At 51.5% G+C, this 27636-nt stretch overlaps 1 protein-coding gene and 1 non-coding gene across 3 annotated transcripts; one reads left to right on the forward strand and one right to left on the reverse strand.

Annotated features, from left to right (window-relative positions):
* The first annotated feature begins 8978 nt into the window (after positions 1–8978).
* LOC147368575 (U6 spliceosomal RNA) lies at positions 8979–9081 on the forward strand. Its single transcript, XR_015168733.1, has one exon. It is a non-coding gene; the product is annotated as a U6 spliceosomal RNA (small nuclear RNA).
* A 4197-nt stretch (positions 9082–13278) lies between these two features.
* CDC37 (cell division cycle 37, HSP90 cochaperone) lies at positions 13279–24497 on the reverse strand. 2 transcript variants are annotated; one of them, XM_086409299.1, is made up of 8 exons: positions 24322–24497; positions 17615–17896; positions 17160–17268; positions 16937–17052; positions 16470–16592; positions 15689–15871; positions 15527–15598; positions 13279–13834 (listed from the first exon to the last, which is right to left on the reverse strand). In XM_086409299.1, exons 1-8 carry the CDS (start codon positions 24421–24423, stop codon positions 13679–13681), a joined length of 1143 nt encoding a protein of 380 aa, XP_086265425.1. In that variant the 5' UTR covers positions 24424–24497; the 3' UTR covers positions 13279–13678. The 2 variants fall into 2 exon arrangements, with proteins under 2 accessions (XP_086265425.1, XP_086265424.1); XM_086409298.1 differs by having other exon boundaries at positions 17160–17442.
* Positions 24498–27636: the final 3139 nt, after the last annotated feature.

The raw sequence follows: 27636 nt of genomic DNA on the forward strand, positions 1-27636 counted from the left end.
CCCCGCCCACCCCCACCTCTGTCTGGCCTCCCTGCATGGCTCACAGCATTTGTGAGCATCTGAGCACAATCCCTTATCCTTTACAGATGTGAGTGATCAGGCTCAGAGTCTGATTGTATGGGTTACAGCATTGTAACACTATTTAAATGCTAACCTGGCAGCTCAGATGGTAAATAATCTGCCTCTCATGAAGGAAACTCGGGTTTGATCCCTGAGTTGGGAAGATCCCCTGGAGAAGGGGATGGCTACCCACTCCAGTATTCTGGCCTGGAAAATCCCGTGGACAGAGGAGCCTGGCGGGCTACAGTTCATGGGGTCGAAAAGAGTCGGACGTGACTAACATTTTCACTTTAAATGCTAAGGATCTCTTATGCAAAGGTGAGAGCACTGACTGGGGAGGAGGGGGTCCCAGAGGTTTGGAATGAGAATATTGGGCAGACACAGATGGGCCTGAGAAGGGAACTTCCCTGGCGGTCTAGTGGTTAAAACTTCAAACTTCCAGTGCAGATGGCAAAGGTTCAATCTGGTTGGGGAACTGAGATCCTGCATGCTGCACAGGCAGCCAAAAAAATTAAAATAAAAAATAAAAGATGAGCCTGAGAACTTTGACCCATCAATACCCTTGTCTGAGGGAGTTGGCCCTTCCATGTGTGATACGGTGAGATAAGAAGAAATATATATTGATTTTCATCCCTAATTCCTGGCACAGAACTTCGACAACTCTTGACACTTCCTGAGCGAAAGAGGTGATAGCATCGTGTTTCTTTGTAGCATTTGGCTTTAGTCCCTGGCTCAGAGCTCCTAAAACCTTTTCAATATCTTGACTGATAGAGGTGAAAAGAACATCTTTTGTGTTTTATAATAAACCTGTGCAACCATACCTGAGTTTATGCTAATGAGGTGACATAGCTAAATCTGGAGATCATCATACTCAGTGAAGTAAGTCAGATATATGATATCCCTTATATGTGTGTTGTGCTTAGTCGCTCAGTCGTGTCCAATTCTTTGTGACCCGCATGGGCTGTAACCCGCCAGGTTCCTCTGCCCATGGGGATTCTCCAGGCAAGAATACTGGAGTAGGTTGCCATGCTCTCCTCCAGGGGATCTTCTCAACCCAGGGACTGAACCTAGGTCTCCCTCATTGCAAGCATATTCTTTACCATCTGAGCCACAGGGAAGCCCTTATATCCCTTGGAAAATACGTGGAATATAGTTGGAATCTTAAAAAAAAAGATACAAACGAACATATTTACAAAACAGAAACAGACTCACTGACTTAAAAGAAAGAATTTATGGTTCTAAGGGGAAGTGTTGAGGAGAGGGATAGACTGGGTGTTTGGAAATGATGTGTACACACTGCTATATTGAAAACAGCACAGGCTCAGTAGTTGTGGCTCAGGGACTTAGTTGCTCTGCAGCACATGGAATCTTCCCCGCCAGAGATTGAACGCTTTGTCCCCTGCATTGGCAGGTGGGTTCTTAACCCCTGACCACCAGGGAAATCCTAAAATAAAATAAAAAAAAATTTTTTTAAAGAAAACTTTGGGACCTCCATGGTGGTCCAGTGGTTAAGACTCTACGCTCCCAAATGCACAGGCCACAATTAAAGATTTCACATTCTGTGACAAAGATCCTGCATGTGGCAACTAAGACCTGGCACAGCCAAGAAAATAAATATTTTACAAAAGAAGAAGAAGAAAGAAAATTTTCATGAGCTTCACTATAGGCCCTGGAGAAGGAAATGGCAACCCACTCCAGTATTCTTGCCTGGGAAATGCCATGGTCAGAGGAGCTTGGGGGCTACAGTCCACGGGGTCACAAAGAGTCAGACACGACTGAGTGACTAACACACGCTGTAGGCCCAGTGTTTAAATGAGAACAACAATAAAACAAACCAAATACCCAGGCCCAGAACACTCAACGCTCCCAGAAGCTACTCATTCTGAATCTACAAGTCTGTTTTCTGGTTTCCTTCACCAGCTACATTTGCTTAGCAGCCTTTATGATAGTCTACTTCACTGGAACTTTCTTTGAGCACTGATTTTTCAGGCCTGACTTCCATTCTAGAATGTCAGCTCCACAAAAGAGTGGGGTCTGTGTGGTTCCCCACAGTGTCCCTGGGGCTTGTAATGGAGCCTGGCACCCTTAGGTGCCAAGAAGCTGGTGGAGTGAATGATCTCCAGAGACATCTAGGCCCTGGGCAACTGTTCTGCCCCACTCAGGAAGAGCTGGCCATGGCCTTCCAGCCTCGGCTTCCTCTTTGCCACTAGCACCACGTGATAACAGGAAATGCAGTAGGCCAGATTCTTCAACAGCCAGCCCCAGCGAGATGAGATGCGGTGGCCTCTGCTGGGCCCAGAGGCCAGACCAACAGGAATTGTCACGTTGGGCGATTAATAAAATCAATCACAGTGAAAATGTTAGCTCTCCAGTCGTGCCTGACTCTGCAACCCCATGGACTGGAGCCCGCCAGGCTCCACTCTCTATGGGATTTCCCAGGCAAGAATGCTGGAGTGGGTTGCCATTTCCTTTGCCAGGGGATCTTCCTGACCCAAGGGTCAAACCCCCGTCTCCTGCATTGCAAGCAGACTCTTTACTATCTGAGCCACCAGGGAAGCCCAATAACAATAATAGTAATAAACCCAGTCATAACAATAAACTCTAATAATAGTTTGCATTTTCCCAGCCTGGATGCCAGTTGGGCCCAGGCCTGGGTGCTAAGAATTCTTTGAGCTCTCTCAGATTTTTTTAATGTTTATGTATTTAATTTAATTTATTTATTTGGCTGTGCCCAGTCTTAGTTGCCTCATGTGGTACCTAGTTCCTGAAAATGTTAGTTGCTCAATTGTGTCCCACTTTTTGTGACCCTATGGACTGTAGTCTGCCAGGCTACACTGTCCATGGGATTTCCCAGGCAAGAATACTGAAGTGGGTTGACATTTCCTCCTTCAGGGGATCTTCCCACCCAGGCAGGCAGACTCTTTACAGTCTGAGCCACTAGGGAAGCTCTGTGACCAGGGACCAACCACAGGCCCCCTGCATTGGGAGTTTGGGGTCTTAGCCACTGGACTGCCAAGGAAGTCCCTCAGGTTCTTTTAAAGTGAGACCAGCACACCACTTGACAGCTGGAGAGAAAAGAGGCCACGGACGCCACTGGCAAAGCTCACAGGCAGCCCCTCACGCCTGTGACCTCTTTGCTGAACTCCTACTTCACAGTGAGGGTCCAGCCCAAGCACAGAAGCTCTGGGTTACCCCCCAACTACTGGGGTTTGCCTAGAAGTGAGGGGGATTCCCAAACCAGGGACTTTCCAGGCTAAACTTGAGACAACTAGTCACCCTGCCCCAGTGGGTTTTTTTAGGAGGAAGCTAGAATGGGGGGATTCCCTAGACTCAGCAGTCTTCTGGAACCTTCCTAGAGCTCCCACCAAGCCTGGGAAAAGTCAAGGGCTGATAAATTAAAAACAAAAATCCCTTTGTGTCTTTTTGAATGGGAGGGTTCAGGGAACAGTCAACCTCCTCCCCCAAATAGCTTTGAGATGGATTTAGAATCCCTCTAAGGAAACTCCACACCCTTCTCTTGTGTGTGTGTGAATACACGGCCTCTTAAACCTTCCCCTGAGGAGCCACAGGCAAGTTCGTTTTGTGCTGGTTTCCAGAGGAAATGGGGCTTCCCTGGTGGCTCAGTAACAAAGAATCCACCTGCAATGCAGGAGATGTGGGAGCCGCGGGTCAGGAAGATCCCCTGGAGGGGGAAATGGCAACCCACTCCAGTTTTCTTGCCTGGGAAAATCCCAGGGGCAGAGGAGCCTGGTGGGCTACAGTCCATGGGGTCACAAAGAGTCAGACAGGACTGAGCATGCACCCAAACAAGCAAAGAATTTAAAACAGAGCCAGGTGCAGAGCAAGTGCTATTATCTTCTTTATTGCACAGTATTTCTTAGCGATCTTTCTTTTGCACTATGTGTAGATCTATTTGGTGGATTTTTACTCCTGTGCCACGCAGCTTGTGGGATCTTAGTTGTGGGTCATTGTTTTCACTTAGTTGCTGAGTCATGTCTGACTGTTTTTTTGACCCCATGGACTACAGCACACCAGGCTCCTCTGTCCATGGCATTTCCCAGGCAAGAATACTGGAGTACGTTTCCATTGATCAGGGATCACACCTGGCCCGTGGCAGTGAAAGTACTTCCTAACCACTGGATCTTAGTATGAAATATTTCAGGCATCCAAAAGTTCAGTTCAGTCGCTCAGTCATGTCTGACTCTTTGCGACCCCATGAACCCCAGCACGACAGGCCTCTCTGTCCATCACCAACTCCAGGAGTCCACCCAAACCCATGTCCATTGTGTCGATGACGCCATCCAACCATCTCATCCTCCATCGTCCCCTTCTCCTCCGGCCCTCAATCTTTCCCAGCATCAGATCAGATCAGATCAGATCAGTCGCTCAGTTGTGTCCGACTCTTTGTGACCCCATGAATCGCAGCACGCCAGGCCTCCCTGTCCATCACTAGCTCCCAGAGTTCACTGAGACTCACATCCATCGAGTCAGTGATGCCATCCAGCCATCTCATCCTCTGTTGTCCCCTTCTCCTCTTGCCCCCAATCCCTCCCAGCATCAGGGTCTTTTCAAATAAGTCAGCTCTCCGCATCAGGTGGCCAAAGTATTGGAGTTTCAGCTTCAACATCAGTCCCTCTAATGAACACCCAGACTAATCTCCTTTAGGATGGACTGGTTGGATCTCCTTGCAGTCCAAAGGACTCTCAAGAGTCTTCTCCAACACCACAGTTCAAAAGCATCAATTCTTCGGCACTCAGCTTTCTTTATAGTCCAACTCTCACATCCATACATGACTACTGGAAAAACCATAGCCTCGACTAGACAGACCTTTGTTGGCAAAGTAATGTCTCTGCTTTTTAATATGCTGTCTAGATTGGTCATAACTTTCCTTCCAAGGATCAAGTGTCTTTTAATTTCACGGCTGCAATCACCATCCACAGTGATTTTGGAGCCCAGAAAAATAAAGTCAGCAACTGTTTCCACTGCTTCCCCATCTATTTGCCATGAAGTGATGGGATCGGCTGCCATGATCTTAGTTTTCCGAATGTTGAGCTTTCAGTTCAATTCAGTCACTCAGTTATGTCCGACTCTTTGTGACCCCATGAATTGCAGCACGCCAGGCCTCCCTGTCCATCACCAACTCCCAGAGTTCACCCAAACTCATGTCCATTGAGTCGGTGATGCCATCCAGCCATCTCATCCTCTGTCATCCCCTTTTTCTCCTGCCCCCAATCCCTCCCAGCATCAGAGTCTTTTCCAATGAGTCAACACTTCGCATGAGATGGCCAAAGTACTGGAGTTTCAGCTTTAGCATCGGTCCTTCCAAAGAACACCCAGGACTGATCTCCTTTAGAATGGACTGGTTGGATCTCCTTGCAGTCCAAGGGACTCTCAAGAGTCTTCTCCAACACCACAGTTCAAAAGCATCAATTCTTTGGCACTGAGTTTTCTTCACAGTCCAACTCTCACATCCATATATGTCCACTGGAAAAACCACAGCCTTGACTAGATGGACCTTTGTTGGCAAAATAATGTCTCTGCTTTTGAATATGCTATCTAGGTTGGTCATAACTTTCTTTCCAAGGAGTAAGCATCTTTTAATTTCATGGCTGCAATCACCATCTGCCAACTTTTTTACTCTCCTCTTTCACTTTCATCAAGAGGCTCTTTAGTTCTTCTTCACTTTCTGCCATAAGGGTGGTATCATCTGCATATGTGGAGATAAAACCATCATCTAGGCACCAGATAGAAACAAACCCAGCGTCCATCAACAGATGAATGAACAAACAAAATGTAATACAGCCATACAATGGAATATATGCGACCCTTTGTATCTACGGGTTCTGAATCCTGGATTCCACCAACCATAGACGGAGAATAATCAAAAGAAAAGGAAAGGGTTTCCCAGGGAGCTCAGCGGTAAAGAATCCACCTGCCAATGCAAGAGACTCAGGTTCGAGCTCCTGTCCAGGAAGATCCCACATGCTGCTGAGCAATAAAGCCCGTGCGCCACAACTATTGAGCCTGTGCTCTAGAGCCTGGGACCCTCAACTACTGGCCCATGTGCTGCAATTATCAAAGCCCTTGTACCTAAAGCCCATTCTTTGCAACAGGAGAAGCCACCGCAATGAGAAGTCCGTGCACCACAACTACAGAAAAGCCCGAACAGCAATGAAGACCAAGCACAACCAAAAATAAATAAAAAATAAATACGTGAAATGTTTTTAAAGTTTAAAAAAAGAAAAGGAAAGGAAATTCCTGGGACTTCCCTAGTGGTCTAGTGGCTAAGACTCCACATTCCTAATGCAGGGGGCCCTAGTTCAATCCAGGTCAGGGAACTAGGTCCCTCATGCTGCAACTACAAATCCCACATGCCACAACCAAGACCAGACACAGCCAAATAAATAAATAAATATTTTTTAAAAAATCAGCAAGAAATGGTGTTGGTGAAATGGACAAAGGTGGTCAAAAGGTACAAACTTCCAGTTATAAAATAAATAAGTCCTGAGGATGTACTGTACAGTGTGATGATTAATAATACTGTATTGTATATTTGAAAGTTGCTACCCTGAATATTCCTTGGAAGGACTGATGCCTAAGCTGAAACTCCAATACTTTGGTCACCTGATGTGAAGAGCTGACTCACTGGAAAAGACCCTGATGCTGGGAAAGATTGAGGGCAAGAGGAGAAGTGGGCAACAGAGGATGAGGTTGTTGGATGGCATCACTGACTCAATGGACATGAGTTTGAGCAAACTTCGGGAGATGGTGAAAGACAGGGAAGCCTGGCGTACTACAATCCATGGAGTCAAAAAGAATCAGACAGGACTGAGCTACCAAACAGCAACAAGAAGAAGATGGAAGATCTTAAAAGTTCTCATCACAAGAAAAAAAATGTGTATCTCTGTATGGTGATGGATGTGAACTGGATTTATAGTGGTGATCACTTCACAAGGTATACAGACATCAAATCCTTATGTTGTTCCTGAAACTAACAGAAATGTTCTGTATCGATTATATCTCAATTTTCTAAAACTTAAAAAAAAAATTGTGTTCAATCCACTCAGGTCAAAAAAGAAAACAGCATCAAGACCATGGGGGGTTCTCGGAGTTCCACTCTCCATTTTCATTCCTGGAGGGAAGTGGATGTTTCTCCTTCCACCCTCTAAAGCAATGAGGAAGGGTTGCTTTTCATTTCATCAGTACATACCTCTTGAGCACCTACTGTATGCTCGGCCCAGTTCTACGTCCTGGGAACAGAGTAGAGAGTAAATAAAATTCCCTGCACTTTTAGGTGGGACAACAGCCAAGAATGAAGATAAACAAGTAAAAATATATAGCGTAGCAGATGGTGACATGGTACACAAAAAGCAGAGCAAGGAAGGAGACGATGCCATTGGAGATCTGGGGGTTCTAGATCCATCTTTCTGATCTGGGGGAGCTGCAGTGGAGCCACATGGATGTCAGGGCAGGGTGTACCAGGCAGGGGGAAGAGCTGAGGCCAAGGTCTGGAGGAGACGCTGTCCTTGGACTTGATGTAATTCCTATCTATCTGTTGGGCGCCCTAGCTTGCTTGTTCATTGGAGTTCCTGTTCATGAGTTTCGTCCATCTAGGTGTGAATCACTCTCTTTAGTTTCACTGCTCTATCATGCAGGTTGTACACACTGTGTGTGTAAGTGCATGCGCTCAGTCCTGTCCAACTCTTTTGTGACCCCATGAACTGTAGCCCACTAGGCTCCTCTGTCCATGGAATTTTCCAGGCCAGAATACTGGAGTGGGTTGCCATTTCCTCCTCCAGGGGATGTTCCCGACCCAGGGATCCAACCCTCGTCTCCGGCATTGGCAGGGGGATTCTTTACCACTGAGCCACTAGGGAAGCCCCATTATACACTTTAATATGCCATGGACAGTTGTGTGGGTTCCAATTTTGTGTTTCCAATGGCTCCAGGAAACAAGCTGATCCTGCTCTTCTTTTCCTTTCAATGTTTTTTAAAAATTATTTTAGATAATTATTTTTAAATAAGTAATTCATTCACAAGTTTCTAAATCAAAAAGGCACAAAATGGGTTTGAGGACAAGTCCCCACTCTGCTTCCAGGCTCCTGACATCCAACTCATTACTGAATTCAAAACTTGCTTATAAAAGGTTTAGTGGTTCCTCAAAAATGATTAACATGTGATCCAGCAATTGCACTTCTGGGTGTATATACAAAGAAAGCAGGAACTCAGAAAGATATTTGTACATCCATTTTTTTAATTAATTTTTTTTTTTTTACTTTACAGTATTGTATTGGTTTTGCTATACGTTGACATGAATCTGCCATGTTTTTTTTTTTTTTTAATATTTGTTTGACTGTGTCAGGGTCTCAGTTGTGGCATGGGGGACCTAGTTCCCTGGCCAGGGATTGAACCCAGGGCCCCTGTATTGGAAACTCAGAGTCTCAATCCCTGTACCACCAGGGAAGTCCCTGCACATCCAGAGTTCATAGCAGCATTATTCACAGTAGCCAAGAAGTGGACTCAACCCAAGTGTCCATCAGTGGATGAATGGATGGACATACTGTGATATATTCTACAATGGAATATTATAAAGCCTTTTTAAAAAGAGAGAGAGAGAGACCTTCTGACACACAGTCCTCCATGGATGAATCTTGAAAACTCTATGCTGAGTGAAATAAGCCAGGCACAAAATTACAGATATTTCAGGAGTAGGGAGTTAAATGTTTAATGGGTACAGAATTTCTCATACTTAGCACCACTGAACTGTACCCCATCAAAGTAGTTAAAATGAGGATTTCCCTGTTGGTCCAGTGGTTGAGACTCTTTGCTCCCACTGCAGGGGCTGCAGGTTCCATCCTTGAGTAGGAAACTAAGATCTCTCATGCCGAGTGGCGTGGCCAAAAAAAAGATTAACAAACTCGCTTCAGCAGCATGTATACTAAAATTGGAAGGATAGAGAGAAGATTAGCCTGGCCCCTGCACAAAGATGATATGCAAATGCCTGAATCATTCCATGTTAAAAAAAAAAAAAGAAAGAAAAAAAAGATAGAGAGATGAGCCTAGTGGATTCAAGGTAATCACAAAAGTCCTTAGGGGCTGCCCTGTGGCTCAGTGGCAAATAACCTGCCTGCCAATGCAGGAGACATGGGTTCGATCCCTGATCCAAGGTGATTCCCACATACTGTGAAGCAACTAAGCCCATGCACGACAACTACTGAGCTTGCGCTCTAGAGCCCAGGAGCCACAACTACTGAGCCCATGTGCTACAGCTACTGAAGCCTGTGTGACTAGAGCCTGCGCTCCACAAAAAGAGATACCCGGGCACCACAACTGGAGAGTAGCCCCCACTTGCCACAACTAGAAAAAAGCCTCACAGCAACGAAGACCCAGCACAACCAAAAATAAATAAGTAAATAAAAATTAAAAGTGTACATATGTATTTTTAAAAAAAGGTCTTACAAGTGAAAGAGGAAAGCAGAAAAAGAGGTCAGAATGACATGATGTCATCTTTGTCATTTTTTTTGGGGGGGGTAGGAATTTGTTTACTTGGTTGCACTGGGTCTTAGCTGCAGCATATGAGATCTTTACTTGTGGCATGTGGGATCTAGTTCCCTGACCAGGAATTGAACCTGAGCCCCTCTGCATTGGTAGTTCGGAGCCTTAGCCACTGGACAGCCAGGGAAGTCCCCATCTTTGCCATCTTTGAAGATGGAAGGAGGTGGCCGTGAGCCAAGGAATGGAGGCAGCCCCTAGAAGTTGGAAACAGAGGAAATGGATCCTACCCAGAACATCCAGAAGGATCACAGCCTTACTAGTGCCTAGATTTCAGCACGAAGAGACCCATGTCAGATTTCTGACCTGTGCAAGTGTAAGGTAATCTGTTTGTGATGAAGCCACTAAATGTGGTGATTTGTTACAGCAGCTCCAGAAAATGAATCCGCTGTTGGTCCTCCTATCCCACTCACATCATTACACTTAAAAAAAAAAAAAAATATATATATATATATATATTTTTTTAGTTGCACTGGGTTTTCGTTGTTGCGTGTGGACTTTCCCTATTTGTGGCGATCCAGGGCTACTCTTCCGTTGCAGCGGGTGGGCTTCTCATTGCAGTAGCTTCTGTTGCAGAGCACGGGCCCTAGGCGCAAGGGCTCAGTAGTTGTGGCGCACAGGCTTAGTTGCTCCTCGGCTTGTGGGATATTCCTGAATCAGGAATTGAACTGGTGACCCTTGCATTGGCAAGCAGATTCTTATCCACTGTTGTTGTTTAGTCGCTAAGTCATGTCTGATTCTTTGTGACCTCATGGAATGTAGCCCGCCAGGTTCCTCTGTCCATGAGATTTCCCAGGCAAGAATACTGGAGTGGGTTGCCATTTCTTTCTCCAGGGGATCTTCCTGACCCAGGGGTTGAACCCAGGTCTTCTGCTTGGCAGGCGAATTCTTTATCACTGAGCCACCTGGGAAGCCTTCTTATCCACTGTACCACCAGGGAAGTCCCCATCATTACATTTTGTTTAGTGAAACATTTTGGGTGGGATTCTGTTTGCCGCTAAGACTCAGCCAATCCTGCTCCTGGGAGCTTACTCTTTAGGTAGGATGCCTGCCCTTGTGAGCAATGCTGCAGGAGGGAATTTCTCTCAGCGTTGCTTGTAAAAGCAGACCAACAAACCTGCAAGCGTTAATTCAAAAAAACCGTTGGTGAAATAAATGCTGAGATGACACAGGCTATCAGAGTAGAAAGAATGAGGAAGTGCTGATGGACTGATAAGAAAAGATCTGCGGGGTCACAGGGTTCAATGAAAAAAGGAAGATGCGTCACTGACTGCACTGTGTTATGCTTTGTGTAGAAAGAACGGAAGGGATAAGATTACATTTGATCTTACAAAGAGAAACCCTGGAAGAAGTCACAAGACACCAGAGACAGTGGGTTCCCGTGGTTGGGGGCAGGGAACTGGATTTTTTTTTGGTTTTGTTTTTGCCTTGACCTGTGGCATGTGGGATCTTTTTTGTGTGTGTGTGGCTGTGCTGGGTCTTTGTTGCTGTGTGGGCTTTTCTCTAGTTGCAGCAAGCAAGGGGCTACTCTCTAGTTGCATTGCCTGGGCTTCTCACTGCAGTGGCTTCTCTTGCCGCAGAGTACAGGCTCTAGGTGTACTGGCTTCGGTAGTTCAGCACATGGCTCAGTAGTTGCAGTTCCTGGGTTCTCGAGCACAGGCCCAATAGTTGTGGTGCATTGGCTTAGTTGCTCCACGTCGTGCCCAGTCAATCTTCCTGGATCAGGGATTGAACCCTTGTCTCCTGCATTAGCAGGCATTCTTTACCACTGAGCCACAAAGGAAATGGGCCATGTGGGATCTTAGTTCCCCAACCAGAGATGGGACCTACACCCCTTGCGGTGTAGGCCCGGAGTCTTAACCACTGGACTGCCAGGGAAGACCCTTTACTGTGTATCTCAATATCATTTGATGTTTTAAACGTTAAACAGTGCTAGGGTGAGGTACATGTGGCATGAAAGCAAAGAGGTCACCAACTCAGTAATCAAGATAAATATTTTAATGTAATATTTTCCAAAAACACCATTAATGTGAAAAAAAATCCATGATGAACAAAATATTGAAATTTTAAGTCAAGGATCAGTAACAGCAGTGCTGAGTTGTACTGGACGCCGAGGTGAAAGGAAATACCAGAAATACAGATTCTACCTCTGAAAGTTTTCATGGTAAAGAATTAAAAAGCTCACAATTTTGAATTGATCTCAGATAAACGAGGTTTAGGAGGGTCTCCCCAATCCTCTGATCTGCCATTTTTAAATACTTTTAAAATCTTTATTTTTCAGCCATGTATGTGGCGTATGGGATTTTAGCTCCCTGACCAGGGATTGAATCCACCCCATCCCCCACCCCACCTGGAAGAACAGAGTCCTAACCATTGGACCACCAGGGAAGTCTGCCATTTCAATCTGTATGAAAAGCATCGGGCAACACCACTTGTTTGCAGTTCACTACTGCCCTCTGGTGGCAATCACCTTGGGCACAAAGGCATTCACTGAGGGCCAGAATCTGTGAGGGTGGCTGGGATCATCTTAGGACCAAGACTCAGTTTGTGTCCGGGTGGTGCTCACAGCATAAAGGAGACAGCAATACACAGGTTGGCAAAGCCAGGCAGGTGAAGAAGCAACATGGCTGGATGTGAGGGATGACTCAGAAGGTGAGTCAAGGAAGCTTCCAGGAGGGACCAGAGCTCTGGTCAGACTGAGAAGCACCAGCCAGGTGGTGATGTCCCCCAGAAGGGGCGGGTAGTGGGCTTCAACTGGATTCTCAATTACTTCAGGTCTTAAAAACTGTGTCCTTGTTTATGATATTATTCTTTAAGTCTTTCCTGGGGCCCAAATATTACTTTGTAGAGGAAGACTGCAGGGAAGGGTGTTCAGGGTGTGGGACAGGGACATGCCGGGGCCCAGATCTTGAGCATGAGTACCAGGTGCTATGTGCACCTGCTCATCTCACTCATTCCTCATCACAGCCCTGGGAAGAAGGCACGAACATTTCTATCACTATACAGAGATGAATGCTGAGGCTGATTAAGCTGCCCAAGGCCACACTGATGGAGAAGCTTAAAGTGCTCAAGGAGCAGAGAGGAGGGAGTTGGTGAGAGGGGCAGTGGGAGACCACGAGGTGATGAGGGCAGAGAGGGGACCAGGCAGATGGTACAGGGCCCCATGAGCTGCAAGAACTTAGGCTTCTACTCTGGGGCAGGATGTGCTGGGACTCTCATGTTCACAGGCGCTCCCTGCCTGTTGGGGTCCAGTGAGGGTGGAGGAGACAGGAGGCTGGGGACAGGAGTCCAGGCTAGAGGTGACGGGTCCTGGACCAGGGTGGAGAGTGAAGGGCAGTGGACAGACTCAAGATCAATCTTGGAGGCAGTGCTGGCCCCGTGGAAGGTAAGACACAGTGGAGGGTGATGCTCCCAAATGGATGGTGGGAGGGGCTTAGGAGAATGGGAGGAGCCAAAGACTTCATGGGGGTGGGGTGAGAGCTCTGATCCAAAGGTGACTTCAGGAAGGGTTCCAGGTGATGGGAGAGCCTGGAGTGTGGATGGGGGACACAGCCCATTTGCTGGAGGGCAAAGCCAGGAGTGTCACAGGCCCAACTGCCAACACTCACAGGTCCCTTCCCACCCCCAAGAGAAGAGCTGTGCCCACAGCCCTCGTGACACCCCACAGAGCATCTGAAATCCTTTATTGGAAGATAATTGCTGTTTACTATATAGAAGACTTGACGCGGGCGAACAGTGAAAACAGCCCACAGTGACTGGAGCAGGCCCCTTGGCTGGGGACCCACCCCCACCCCATGGACCAACCTGGCAACCTCTGCCCCTCCCTGGATCCCTGGGCCTTTGGCTTAATGCTGATGGGGGGCTGCAGGCAGTGAAGCCCCTTTGACTCAAAGCAAAGACTTGGATGAGGGCTTGGGGAGAGGGGGGAGGTGGAAGGGGCGTGGGAGGGCCCCTCCGGGCTAGGTTGGGGAGCAGCAAAAGCGGAGGAAACCTGGACCTGGGGAGATGGCATCTATTTTTGTTTTCTGAAAAGGGGCGCACAGGGGCCTGCGGCGGCCAGGTCAGGTCACACGCTGACATCCTTCTCGTCGCCTGACTTGGAGGTGGCTTCCAGCAAGGGGTCCCCAGTACCCGCCTCCTCCCCCTCCTTGGCCTCGCTGGACTTGGAGTTGGGGACCCAGAGGCCTGAGTCGATGCAGCGCTGCATGTGGTACTTCGCATCCTGTGGGGAGAAGGGTGGGTGGGTGAGGCTGGGCTGCCATCTGCTGGTGGCACCCCTGTCCCCTGCACATCCCCAAGCCCACTTTCTGCTCTTTCTACATCAGAGCTGTCTGGGAGGAGGGTAAACTGTAATCTATGTCTGTAATCTGTGCTATCCAACATGGCAGCTATCAGACGTGGGTGCCTACTGAGAACTTCGAATGTGATTGGTGCAAGGCAAGGACAGAGCTTGAATTTTTATTTTATTTTTTTAAAATACATTTATTTGGCTGAGCTGAGTCTTAGTTGTGGCATGTGGGATCCAGTTCCCTCACCAGGGATCTAACTTGGGCTCCCTGCACTGGGAGCGTGGAGTCTTAGCCACTGGACTACCAGAGAAGTCCCTGAATTTTACTTAACTTTAATTCAAATTTAACTTCCGAGGTGGAACTAGTGGTAAAGAAGTGAAGTGAAAGCTGCTCAGTCATGTGTAACTCTTTGCGATCTCCAGGACTATATAGTCCATGGAATTCTCCAGGCCAGAATACTGGAGTGGATAGCCGTTCCCTTCTCCAGGGGATCTTCCCAACCCAGGGATGGAACCCAGGTCTCCTGCATTGCAGGCAGATTGGCAGATTCTTTACTGTCTGAGCCACCTGGGAATCCGAGTGGTAAAGAACCTGCCTGCCAATGCAGAAGACATAAGAGACACCGGTTCAATTCACAGGTCGGAAAGATCCCCTGGAGGAGGAAATGGCAACCCACTCCAGTATTCTTCCCTGGAGAATCCCATGAACAGAGGAGCTTGACAGGCTACATGGGGTCACAGAGTCAGACATGACTGAAGCAACTTAGCACAAACAACTCAAATTTTAAGTGCAAGTCTAGAACAAGGATCAGTAAACTTTTTAAAAAAAAATAAAAAGCCAGACAACAGATATTTTTGGCTTGCAGGCCCTGTGGTCCCTGTCAAAACCTCTCATTCCATCACACCTCAATTTTATGGCTGCAGCACAAAATCAACTATAGACAAGATGAAAATAAACCAGCCTGGCTGCTGCGGTTCCAACAAAATTTTATTTACACACAGGCAGTGAACCTTTGAGCCAGACTCTCTGAAGACCCTTGGTCTACATGCTTATCCCCATAGAAGCTTCTAGAAACCCTGAGCTGGTCTAGAGACTAGATCCGTTTTATAGATGAGGGAATCAGTGTGGCCAACCAGTGAGCCAAGCAGCAGGAAGGGGCTTAAACAGAGATTTATTAAAACTCAGGGTACTTATCTACCAGTGCTGTTACTGCTCCAAAGAGCTGAGGTTCACCAGCGCCAACCACGTACTTGGCCCTCCCCACAGATTTTGTGAGTTAATATGTTTTTGAGAGATACTGGTTTGATGGGGTAACTGAGACTGTGGAGCGGGCCTCTCTGAGTTGCTGGCAAAGGTGGAGTCAGCTGGGTGCGCTCACAAACAGCCCACAGGGACAGGGACGCTCAATCTAGATGCTGGGCACATAGCAGCTGCTCAATAAAAGTGAGACAGCATGGGGCATGAAGCCTGGCTGTCTTGTGTGCCAGCCACAAGGTGACAAAACCTCCCTGGCTCTTTTGAGAAGCCAGGAGGGACACTGCCAGCAGCAACGTGGTCAGCAGGGCTGGAGGAGGTGGGGGAGACACATTGCCTGACCAGGTGGGCTTGGGTGTGTGGTTACTCACCGTGGGGTCCATCTTGCTGATGGCATCTTGGAGCATCTGCACATCCTTCGCGTCAAAGCACTTCTGAAGTTCCTGTCGGTGCAGGGGGTGGGGTCAGGGCCTAGGTCCCAGGGATCCCACTGACAGCCCACCTGCCACCTGCCAGGGTCTGGGGAGCCTCACCTCAGGAAGGGACTCGTAGACCTCGACGGGGTCCAGGCCGCCGGGGCCAAGTCGCTTCTTGCGCTCCTCTTCCTCGTATTCCTTCATAGCCTTCTCAATGCGCAGCTTGGCACGGCCCCGCACACGGTCTTTGAAAGCCTCCAGTTCGTCATTGAAGCCCTCCATGTACTGGCGGTCGGCAGTCTGCAGGGGAGGGAGGGTGTTCACCAGGGGAGACTGGGGAGCCCAGGACCCTCCCAATGCAGGTACTCAGGGATGCCCCAGGGCTCCCCACAGCTGGTCCTGAACTAAATCACGGGTACTCTGGGGCTCAGGCCTCTCCTCTGCTCTGTCTAGCCTCCTCCGTCTTCTCTGAGCTAAACCTTATGCCCCTGTGCTTACAAGCATCTGACTGAATGTCCGCTTATACTGCAGACTTGTGACACCCACCTCCTCCACGTCTTCCTGTGGAGTCTCGAAGGCACCTCAAGCTCAACACAGCTACCCTCGATCATCCTCAGGTCTGCCCTGAATCTCCCCTAGCTCTGCTCTTCCGGTGTTCAGGTAAGAAACCCACAGGTGCCCATGACTCCGGCTCTCACCTAGGTTGGGACTTTCAGCACGTCCTGCCAGCTCGGCTTTCCAAATCTCCACTGGAGCCACCCACTACCCAGCTCCTCTACGGACTAATCCTCTGCTGATGGATGAGATTCTGATCACAGGGGCTTGAGTCCGAGTGGATCCGCATCTGCCTCCCCCAGTGGACCGCAGGCTGGATCCCTGAGGAGGACCACCTCCCTACCTTGATCTTGGTGAAGAACTGCCGGAAGCAGGCCCGGGGGTCCACCTTGAGGCTCTTGGCCAGCTCCAGGATGAACTGCATGACGATGGTCTGGTGAGCCACCTGCTCCATGAGGGCGCATTTCTGCAAAGGGAGGACAGCGTTACCGAGTGGCGGGCTCCTGTCCCCAGCCATTGTGTGAAAACACAACTTGCACTTAGACCTTATCCGTGGCTTACTTGGACGCTAGTCTTAATATTTAACTTCAATGTAAAATTAATGCCCTTTTCCTCCTAAGAGATAATGGTATGGCTTCCTATACTAGACTCCAGACAGTGTTTAAAAATGCATTCTTTTTCCCTTCATGCCTACTGCAATGTTCTGAACAAACATGAATGATAAAAATAGAATTTAAAAAATAAGAGAAAAAAAAAAGGCAAAGCCTTTTGGGCCCTCCCCACCCCCCACTCGGCAGTGTCTGCACGCACCTCCTCCACCTCTAGGTCAATGCACCAGATGACCAGGTAGTTGGCTGTCTCCTCACACACCAGGTGGACGTTGTCTGACAGGTACTTCTGGCTGTCGTCCCAGCGGCGCAACATGCCTGCCAGAAGGCGATGGCGAGGTGCTCCAAGGGCCTCCCGGAGGCAGAGGGCCGGCCCTCTCTCATGCGCACCACCCACCTGGAGCCCACGCCTGGGCCCAACTCACCGAAGTGTTTGATCTGTTTCTCATACTTTTCCACGAAAGTTTTGTGTTTCTGCTCCCTCACCTCTTCAGACTCCTCCTCCGCCTGCTCAGGCTTGGTGTTGACCATGCTCTGTGGTGAGGCGAGAAGGGGAGTGGGCTGGGGCAAGGCTGCGGCAGCGGGGCGCCTCGAACGTGGCCGGGCCGGCCGCGGCCGCAACGCCCATCCCATCCACAGCGGAGGCGATGACGGCGCCGTGCACATCAGTGTGGCGTGGGCGTGGCAGGCGTGGCCTCGGACTGGGGCCTTCGAGCAGATCAGAGGGAGGGGTACTGGTGGGGTGCCTCACCGGCGGGGCCCCCCACCTGCTCCCTTCCCCTCCGGCACTACCCCCCTTTCCGCCAGCATCCGTCCATTCTAGATCTGCGCAGTGCTCCCTGCCCCCACCCACTGCCCGTCACGCCCAGGCCCCGCCCACCTTGCTGAAGCCATCCTTGCTGAGCGTGTCCACGTTCCAGGGCATGCTCTTCTCCTTCTTGCGCATCTCCTCCAGCTTTTGCTCCCAGCTCCGCTCCTCCTTGCGCAGCTGCTGCGCCTCAGCCTGCAGCCGCTCCAGCTCGGCCTTGCCGCCCTCTCCCTCGGCCACCTCCAGCTCCTTCAGCTTCCGCTGGCACTCGGCCACCTTGCGCTTGCACTCGCGGCAGCCCCTGTCCAGCTCCTCCTTCTCTTTCTGGAACTGCTCCATGCGCTCCACCCGGGCCTGAGGGTTGGGCACTGCCCGTCACTCTGGGGAACAGCCTGGCCCTGTCCCCGGCCCCAGGCTCTCCACAGTTGGCACCTGGGATGACCCCAGAGAAGGTCCACACCAACCTCCATGCACTGGATTCCAGGCTCCTGCTCTCACTCCTAAGGTAGGCCTGAGCTAGGGCGGGTCCCTTCTCTGCACAGGAGCTTCTATGGCTGCCGTCCCCAGCGGTCCAGTGAATAAGAATTCGCCTTCCAATGCAGGGGAAAGTGGTTTGATCCCTGGTTGGGGAACTAAGATCCCACATGCCTTGGGGCAACTAAGCCGACAGGTCACAACTAAAGAGCCTGTGTACTGCAATACACAGGATCAAAGATCTTGTGGCATAAAGATCTTGCATGCCACAACTAAGACTCAATGCAGCCAAGTATATAAATAAATGTTTTTAAAAATAAGAACCTTCTATGACTCCTACCTCATTCAGAGCAAAAGCCTAAGTCCTCCCCAGAGCCCATAAAGCCAAGCACAACAGTCTCCTCCACAGCCTCATCTCCTCCTGCTCCGCCCCTCCCTCCAGCCACAATGGCTGCCTCACCTTTTCCCAACTCACTTCAAGCCTCAGGGCCTTTGCACTGCCTGTGTGTTCCCTTGGCCTGGAATGTTCTCTCTTTAGATCTACCTCACCTCCCCAAACCCTGCATCCTCATCATCTTCAAATGCCTCTTACAGGGAATTCCCTGGTGGTCCAGTGATTAGGGCTCTGAGGCTCCACTGCTGGGGACCAGGGTTCAATCCCTGGATGGGGAACTGAGATCCTGCAAGTCATGCAACGCACTCAAAAAAAAGGTCCCTTCCAGATGAGGCCTTCCTTGATGCTGCTGAGGATCACAATCGCCCCCTATTCTGCTCTGCCTGATCTTCCTCCTCAGCACTTGTCATCTGACAATATTCTGTGACAGTTCTCTCTCCTGTTTTGGGTGCTGTCCACCTCCAAGGAGACGGGCTCCACAAAGGTGGGGATCTGATCACTCTTGTGACTCTAGACCCAGGAACCTGGTGCACAGCAGGGACTTAAGACTTGTTGGATGTAATAATCACACGCTGGAAGAAGGCCTCCCCTCTCCCCAGGGTCTCAGGCTCCCCTCCTGCCTGGAGCACCCTCGGTAACACTCAAGCACCCTACCCTGGCCACATGGCCCTCCAGCCACTGCTGTCTTGGTGTCTTACAGGCACCACCAGGTCTGTGCCCAAGACTGAACTCCCCACCTGAGCTCCCCCAAACCTATTTTTCTGCTGTATCCTCCCTCAGGGAAGACCCTCGCCCCTGCCTCCTGCCCCCAGCTGAGGCCTGCTGTGAGTCATTCCCTCCCTCTCTGCCACCAAATCACCACGAGTTTCCTTTCCAGTCGTTCCTCTAATGTGCTCCACCCCATGTGCTGCATCTGGATCCGCAGGGCCTACACAGCTGTCTCCAGGCCAACATGCCTCTGAAGCCCAGTGTGGTACCCACCAAACTCCTGTATACCCCCATCCTAGACGCTGCTCCCCAGAACTCTTCTGCTGCACCCCAAGCTGAGTGGCGGCACGTCATCTCAGCTTCCCCATCCAGACCCCTCACTGGGTCACGGGGCTCTGTCACTGTCCACCCCTGCCCCAGCTCCCCATCACCTCCCCCAGCTCCCCGCAATGTCTGCTCAACCCAGAGCCATGGCCTGAACACTGAGAGGTGCCACAGCTTTCCATCACCTGCCCCTGGTTCCCTGCACTGTCTGCTCAACCCAGAGCCACACACTGGACCCTGAGAGATGCCATCCCCATCCCCCCCATCCAGGCTCAGAAGCTGCCAGAGTCCTGGAAACGCATCCATCTGACCACAGCCCTCCCTGTTCAGAGGGGACCCCAAATTCCTGCCCCAAGCTGTCCAAATGGCACTAATGTTCCTTGAGGGGCTGGGTTTCAGACCAACGCCGGCCCTTGTGGCTCCCCAAATGGACCGGCTCTCTCCTGCCTCTTAGCCTCTGCACATGCTATTCCTCGCTGCTGGAACTCCCCTCGCTCCATCTGATTTGTCCGCAAGTCTCAGCTTCAACAAAGCCTTCCCCAAGTGCGAGACTCCTAGGGTCATTGAGCCCCAAAGGCCCCTCGGTGATCATCAGGTGACATGATGAGATGCTGGTGGAAAGCCTTGAGACCCCAGACCCAGGGTCATACCCCACGGCCACCACATAATGGCTGGGAGTCTCTGGGCCAATTCCCAAACCTCAGTTTCCTTATCTGTCAGAGGCAGACAACAGCACCAACCTCACGAGCTCGCACTGGAAGACACGAAAGAGGCTGTACAGGCCAGAGCCCTGCTGGACGCGCAGTCAGCCCAATTACCACACTGGCTGCTGTCATCACTGTCTGTCCAACAGGACAGTCTCCCTTTCTGGGGCTCAAACAAGAAAGTGCACTTCAATATCTAGCACATGCCTGGTAACTGGGAGCAGTTGCTACTGCATCAGAGCACCTAGCTCCACACCTACTGGCAATGTGACCTTAGCAAGGTCGCTTACACCTCCCCCTGCCTTGGTGTCCCCCTCTTTGAAACGGGTGTGCTAAATTGCTTCAGTTGTGTCCGACTTCTTGTGACCCTATGGACTGCAGCCCGCCAGGCTCCTCCGAATTGCCATTTCCTTCTCCAGCGGATCTTCCCGAACCAGGGATCGAACCCACGACTCTGGTGTCTCCTGCACTGGCAGGCAGGTTCTTTACCACCAGCGCCACCTGGGAAGCCCTATGAAATGGGGCCTCACAGGGTTGTTGTGAGGATTAAACGAGTTACCTCAAGGAAACCGCTTGCAACATACTGTCCTCACCATCGTCATGGCCACGGTCACCAGAATGGTTGCTAACCTACTTCTGTGCTTTACCCGAGCTCATATCTCCAGGCTCCAGCACAAGGCCAGGCACATGTGGGTGAGAACCGGGAGACCCGAGCCCTTCTCTCACACCCCACTGGACTGACATGGCCAATCACGAGCCTCACTTTTCCCATTTGGTTAAGGGGTGGACAAGACCCTTAAGGCCTTGCAGCCGCTGCTGCCTCCCTTTCTTCACGATAGGCCCATGTCTTTCTGAAACCTTCCCCCGCCTTGAAAGGGGCTATTGGCATCACCGCTGGCCTCAGGGGACAGCAGGAACCTACCACACCGCTGGTATCTGCTGGGTGGCCATCAAAATCCCCCGGCATCCTCTGAGCAGTCGCCAGGGAGGCCAAAGCTAAATAAAGGCCTCCTGGAGCTGCTCTGCTAGGGGTGGCAGCCTGCCCAACCTGGGCTTTACACCTCCGGGAGAGGCTGTGTCAGGCTGGGCAGGGCAGAAACCTCAGTGGCGAGATGGGGCCACAGGTGTCCCTGTTTCCTGCCTTACACAGAAAGGGGGGACCCGAGGCTCACAGAACCTGGATGCCGCCCGGCTCACTGGAAGAAGCCAAGAGAAACCAGGATTGGCAGCTGTTTCTGGGCAAGGGAGCCAGGGAGCTAGAACTGGGAAGACTCACTTGTCCCCTTCTGGAGCCTTGGGATTATTTTTTTTTTTTTTTACCATGAACATGAATTATCCAAGCAATGATGACGACAGGAGCTAAAGTTTCCACAAAGCTTATTACGTTCCAGTGCTGTCCCGCAAGCAGTACACACGTTAAATTCATAAGGCGGCTCTCACAGCAAGCCTGTTGGGTAGGCACTATTAAGACTGCCAGCTGGGGAAACTGAGGCACACAGCGATCAAAACTCACTTCGGGGGACTTCCCTGGTGGTCCAGTGGCTGAGACTCTGTGCTCTCAATGCAAGGGGCCCCAGTTCGATCTCCGGTCAGGGAACTATTAATAGATTCCACATGCTGCAACTAAAGACCCAGCACATTGTAACTAAGACCCTGTTTGGTCAAATTAATTAAAAAAACAAAATAAAATAAAACACCTCACTGGATCACAGCAAGTCAGTGATACTCAGAAGGAGCAGGATATGAACCCAGTCGGGCAGGCCTGTGCTCACAAGGGTACCAGGCCACCTTTTGGCTAACCCCTCTTCCACTCTTAGTATTGCTTACTCTTTCCTCCCAGGCCCTGAGCCAAGTTCTTTCCAGATCTAATCTCATTTCATTTTCACGATAGTCTCATGGAGGCAGGGGGCTCGCTCCCCCAAAGCAGTGATGGTCCTGTGGCAGGGCTGGAGCCCAGGCTGCCGGTCACTGGCAGCGGAACCTCATGCTGGAGACACCAGGCTCCCTGCCTCCACTCATCTCCACAACAGCCCTGGGTCCTCAGCGGTTGGACAGGAAAAGGTTTTGCGCCAGGAGGGAGTCGGGCGTGGTGAGAGGACGCTGTATGGGAGCGGGCATGGCCTCCCAAACCAGCAGGACCAAACCTGGTGATAGAGATCAACTACGTGACCAGAATAGGTGTTCCCAAGAATAGGCTTTAGAGCTTTGCGGAGAGCTTCAATATTTCATCATAAAATGTCACATGTGGCAAGAGAGAAATGCTAGAACTTTCTTTTTCCACTCCAGTGGCTTGCCCACCAGGTACACTAGCCAGGTGAAAGGGTTAGTCACTCAATCGTATCCGACTCTTTGCAACCCCATGGACTGTAGTCTGCCAGGCTTCTCTGTCCATGGGATTCTCCAGGCAAGAATACTGGAGTGGTCACTGTTCACTACTCCAGGGGATCTTCCCCACCCAGAGATTGAACCTGGGTCTCCTGCATTGCAGGCAGATTCTTTACCATCTGAGCCACCAGGGAAGCCCTAGCCAGGAGGCTGCTGCTTTAAGAAATGGGTTGGACCCAGAACCGGGACTAGATGAAGGCACGGTTACTGTGTCTCAGCAGGATGAGGAAGGGCGCTTCTAGGAGTTTCTGGATAAACAACTGCGAACTGATACATGGGAAGATAAAATGAGGCCTTCCTAACCGGAAGGTTCTAGGAGGTATATGCCATAAGCGTGAGAGCAGAGCAGCCCCTGGAATGTGGGGGTAAGAGCTCTGAGTTGGTGGAGCAAGAAGTTAGCACACAAGGTCTCAGGAGAGTCATTCTGTTGGCCTGTGAGCACAGCTGGGCGGGGGGCGGGGGGTGGGGGAGGTTTGCAGGCTGTCGAAAGAACATACAGACTTGGGATTCTGGGGGTCTGTATTTGGGGGAAAATAGATAAAAGAAGGGGCAGTGAATCTGGAATCAGGATGGGAGGGTTCCTTGTAACAGCAGGGTCATTGTGGGTATTTAAGAACACACCAAGTTTGGGTCAGAAGGGAGATGGGGTGGATTTGGGTCCTGGACTTGGGTTTGAATGAGGCATCCTGAAGCTGGCAAAGGTTCCCACTGAAGTCTGTCTCGGGGGTGGGCGGGGACTGGGTGTGAGGTACCAAGGAGGGGCAGGGGTTCTGGCTGGGCAGGAAGCCACGTGGGTAGGGTTTCCTGATGTAATGGGAAATTGGGTCTAACAGTACTGAAGGCTGAAGGAGAGCCTCCGGAATTGGAGGCTCCATCAGGGTGGAGGTGGTGGTTCATTCTGAACAGGACCCAGGTTTCAAAATTCCAGGCCTAGATGAGACTGAGGGCCCTGGGGGGAGGGGGTGCCAATCTTTGTTCTAGGGGAGGGGTCTTGGGTGTGGGTTGGAGTCCCAAGCCAGGAATAGAAATCTCAGGGGAAGACAGAATTGTTTCATTCAGAGGAGTAAGACTTCTGGATCTGAACCATAAGGATCCAGAAAAGCAGGTCGCAGAATAGACAAACTATCGGGAACTCTAGGGTTTTTGAGGGCTTCCAGACGGGGCCAGTGGTAAAGAACCTGTCTGCGAATGTAGGAGACATAAAAGACGCGGGTTCGATCCCTGGATTGAGAAGATCCCCTGGAGAAGGAAATGGCAACCGACTCCAGTATTCTTGCCTGGAGAATCCCACGGACAGAGAAGCCTGGCGGGTTACAGTCCATGGGGTCACAAAGAGTTGGACACGACTGAAGCGACTGAGCACAGGGGTAAGGAGGGGCCATGGAACAGCCAAGATCTTAACTGGGTACCCGACTAGGTTCAGGATCCAGATTCTGAGGTAGAAATCTGGGTGTAAGTGGAAGATCCCAAGCAGGATTGGGAGGCACGTCAAAAGCTTATCTTGGCAGTCTAAATTCTAAAAAGATGCCGTACAGGTCAACCTGGAGTTTCAAGAAGAAACTAGAAAGGGGGGGGGGGGGGGGCGCCGGCATCGCGGGTAAGGAACTCAGGGGTCCCGGCAATTCTATGGCCCCGGAATTGAATCGAGGAACCCTGGGCTATTCGGAAAGTCCAGGCTGTAGGGGGCAATCCCAGGTATTAATGGCTGGGCCCCCCCGGCAGTATCAGGGGTCAGAACTCTGAAGCGGAGTCCCGGGAGTGGGGGAAGGGGCTGGGCGCGCGCGCTCTACCTGGTGCCGCCAGCGGAAGAGGCTAGCGGTGTCGATGTTGGGGTGCGTCTCGTCTTCATCGTCAGACACCTCGATGTGGTCCCACACGCTGTAGTCCACCATCTTGCCTCGGGGCCCAGCCCTCCAGGGCTCTGGTAGCTGTAGCGGCGGCGGCGGCGGCGGCAGCACTGAGACTCAGCCCGCGGAGCCCCGCCCCTTCCGCTTCCGCCCGGGCGCGCACGCCCCGCCCGCGCGTGACGTCACATCCTTAGTAACCTCAGCAGCGGCACTGGTGACCAAGTTCTTAAAGAGCCCTGCGCACGTGTTTCGGCTCTCGGGAGTCCGTTGAGACCTCATCCCATCGGGCTTCCGGCCTCCACTAGGCCCCTCCTGGGGGTTTACTGGTGGGTTCGCCAACCTCGAGCCCCCCTCATCTCCCGCTACCCCACGGTGGGCGTTTACGGCAGCCCTGGGAAAGGGGGCAGTTGGCAAGACTGAGAAAGAGGATTGTCCTCTTAGCCACGCCACAGTGACGTCAGCCTGAGCCCACTGCTGGGGCTCGGCCTCGGCGAAAGACCTCGCTCCCGTCTTTTGTGAAGAGGGACTTTGTGCTGGAGATGGTGCCTGATGGGAAAGGACCTTCCCAGTCCAAGGGGTACAAGGCCCTGCTCTGGGAGGGTCTAAGTGAAGGAAGGTTGTGGCCCTGCCCTCGAGGAGCCTAGATGGGGGCGATGTGGCCCTGCCTTGAGAACTGGTGTTTCCCTGGCTCGGACCACAGCTTCCCCTCTCGCCTCCCCCATCTTCTGCCACTCCTTAGCCGGGATTGGCGCATACACGCCCCCTCTGGAATCACCCGACCGCACTTAACGGGCCTCGGGAGCCTATCCACGGCGGTTCCCCATGCCTCCGCTGGGTGTCGCTAGTGTCTAACTAGCGGCCAGTGCTGGTGCCCCGCGCCAGGTGGGGGAGGGGTGGAAAAGCTTGGAAGTGCGCACGCAGGGGGTCTTTCTCCGTCGAGGTACTCTGGGACTCCTCGCAGTCCCTCCCTCTTTCGTCTGGGATCCCCTTCCTCGTCCCGGACTCTAAGAACTCCATTACATTGAGCTTGGGCGACCGCAGCCACACATTTTCTTATATCCCTACCCCCGCTTTGATACTGGGATAAAAGGCTGCGTTGCAGCCTAGGGCCAGGATTATCTCAGATTAAAGGGCGCAGGGCGGAGGACAGGGAGAATGGGAGGAGATTCAGCCACTTGAGTGAAGGGCGCCTATTCCAGATTCCCCCCAACCAAGCAGGCCTTTGTGGGGGCGCTGGAGAGAAAGGAGTAAAGGTCTTTAAATGGGTGGGGTGTGGGGGATTCCCCGGCCCCGGGAAGGGGTGGGGCCATCCGGACAAAAGCGCCCGCCCGCTGCCGCCCCTCCCCCTCACGGTCCATTCAAACCCGCGAGTAGGCGGGGGAGGGCGGGGGAGTCCCCCTTTCCTCCTCCTCTTCCAACCCTGGCAGTTCAGCATCACAGCGGCCGTCAAGGCCCGGGTACGCGCGCGCACGGACCTACATCCCAGCTGGGCTCCCGATCTCACACATACACACACACACACACACACACACACACACACACACACACACACACACCGGCAAACAAAGGGGCTGGACACCCCGGTCCCCTCCCGCCCCCCAGGTCGGAGAGGGCGGGGCATCCCCTCCCCAGCCCCCCTGCAAGGTAAGCTTTGGACTACGACTGCGGCCGGGAGGGGGACCTGGCGCCCGGGAGGGAGGGGCTCCGGGCGGGGAGGGGGGAATTCCATCGCCCCCCAAGAAAGTCAGGGCCCCCCACGTAGCCGGTTGAGGGCTGCAGGCTGGCCTCCAGGCTGAGGGTGTATAGGGAGGACCCCGAATCGGGATTCCCGTGTAGGCTCGGGGAGGGGGGGAGCGGGGGGGGGGGGGCGGGGGGTGTCTCTACCTAGCTTCGGAGACTGGAGCTGCCTGGCCCCAACGAATCAGGGTGCCAGGAGCCCCAGCTCCCAGAATTGGGGACAGGGCGCCGGAAGCTCCCCCATCAGCTCCAGGCTTTTACTAATCTCCTACCAACACAGCATCTCCACTCCTGGGGACTGAGACAGAGACCCCTGAGTTGCTTCGCACTGTCCCTCGCCCTCCCAACCATCCACCTCCCATCAGCGCATCTCCAGCTGGATGTGTGGTATCTCTCGGGTGGGGGTGGGGGGCTGGGAATGCTCCTCTGGGCTCCCAAGCTTCCTCTGCTGCATCTCACAGCCACACACTGCTTAGCTGCGGTTGTGGGACTGGGCAAACGGCTTTGCCTTCCTGAGCCTCAATTTCCTCATCTGCAAAGTGGGTAATGACTCACCCAGGATTAGGGGAGGTCTTGTTTTCGAGTCCGCATTAGTCCGTCATTTATTTTCAAGCTCACTCCACACGTATTTCCCAAGTGCCTACTGTATGTCAGGGCCCTGTGGCTGGGTGGTCAGACTACAGCAACCAAAGAGACAAGCTGGGTCCCGGCTTGGCTGACCCTGGAGACTGCTGAGGGAGCAAGATCAATATGTGAACAGAGAAACCCCTCAGTGATTTTAGACTGTGAAGACTAAAATTCCATGAGGCATGGAGAGTGATTTCAGGGGAGGGTGTCCAAGATTCAATGAGATTTTATGGTTTGTATCTGCCTTCATCATTCACTTTCTGCTCCACGGGGGCAGGGCCGGTCTAGAAGAGTACCTGGTACACAATAGGTGCATAATAAATGTTGAATTAATTAAAGAGGGAATTTGATTGAAACTATTTTCATAGTGCTTTAGGTCAGGTAGGAGGCTAGTCATGAACCAACCCATCCTGTCTCCCATGTTACAGATGAGGCAAGTGAGTCCCTTAGACCCAGAAAAGGGGAAAGATGTCATCAAAGGCAGTACAGGAAGTTGATGGGATGTTGTCATTCCCATACAAGTGAGGATGGCTGAAGAAATGGTTGTGAACAGCCAAGAATGGAAGAGAATAGAGACCAGACTTGAGCACAGGTCCCTCCAGGAGCCCATGACATCTATCAGCCCCTCTCTCCTCATACCACACAGACACAGCCCTATGTTCATCCACTGAAAGGGTATTTACTCCGTGTCTACTATGTACCCAGTGCTCAGGACACAGCAGTGAACAGATCAAAACCCCCTACCCCCATGGAGCTGACATTTAGTAATCAGTGAAGAAACAACAACATAAATATATAACAACAAACTGTGCTTCCCCGGTGGCTCAGCAGTAAAGAATCCGCCTGCAACTCAGGAGGTACAGGAGACAGTTTCCATCCCTGGGTAAGGAAGAT

The sequence above is a fragment of the Bos grunniens genome, chromosome 7 (genome assembly GCF_055505025.1).
Source record: "Bos grunniens cultivar Pamir isolate PY7600 chromosome 7, Bosgru_T2T1.0, whole genome shotgun sequence".
Lineage (NCBI taxonomy): Eukaryota > Metazoa > Chordata > Mammalia > Artiodactyla > Bovidae > Bos > Bos grunniens.

What these genes read in the sequence shown, in the direction of transcription:
- CDC37 (XM_086409298.1), bottom strand. Translation starts at nt 24,423, where the DNA reads ATGGTGGACTACAGCGTGTGGGACCACATCGAGGTGTCTGACGATGAA. An exon ending in TCTTCCGCTGGCGGCACCAG is followed by an intron (nt 17,897 to 24,321) that starts GTAGAGCGCGCG and finishes CCCAACCCTCAG; the next exon opens with GCCCGGGTGGAGCGCATGGA. An exon ending in AGTTCTTCACCAAGATCAAG is followed by an intron (nt 15,872 to 16,469) that starts GTAGGGAGGTGG and finishes CCTCCCCTGCAG; the next exon opens with ACTGCCGACCGCCAGTACAT.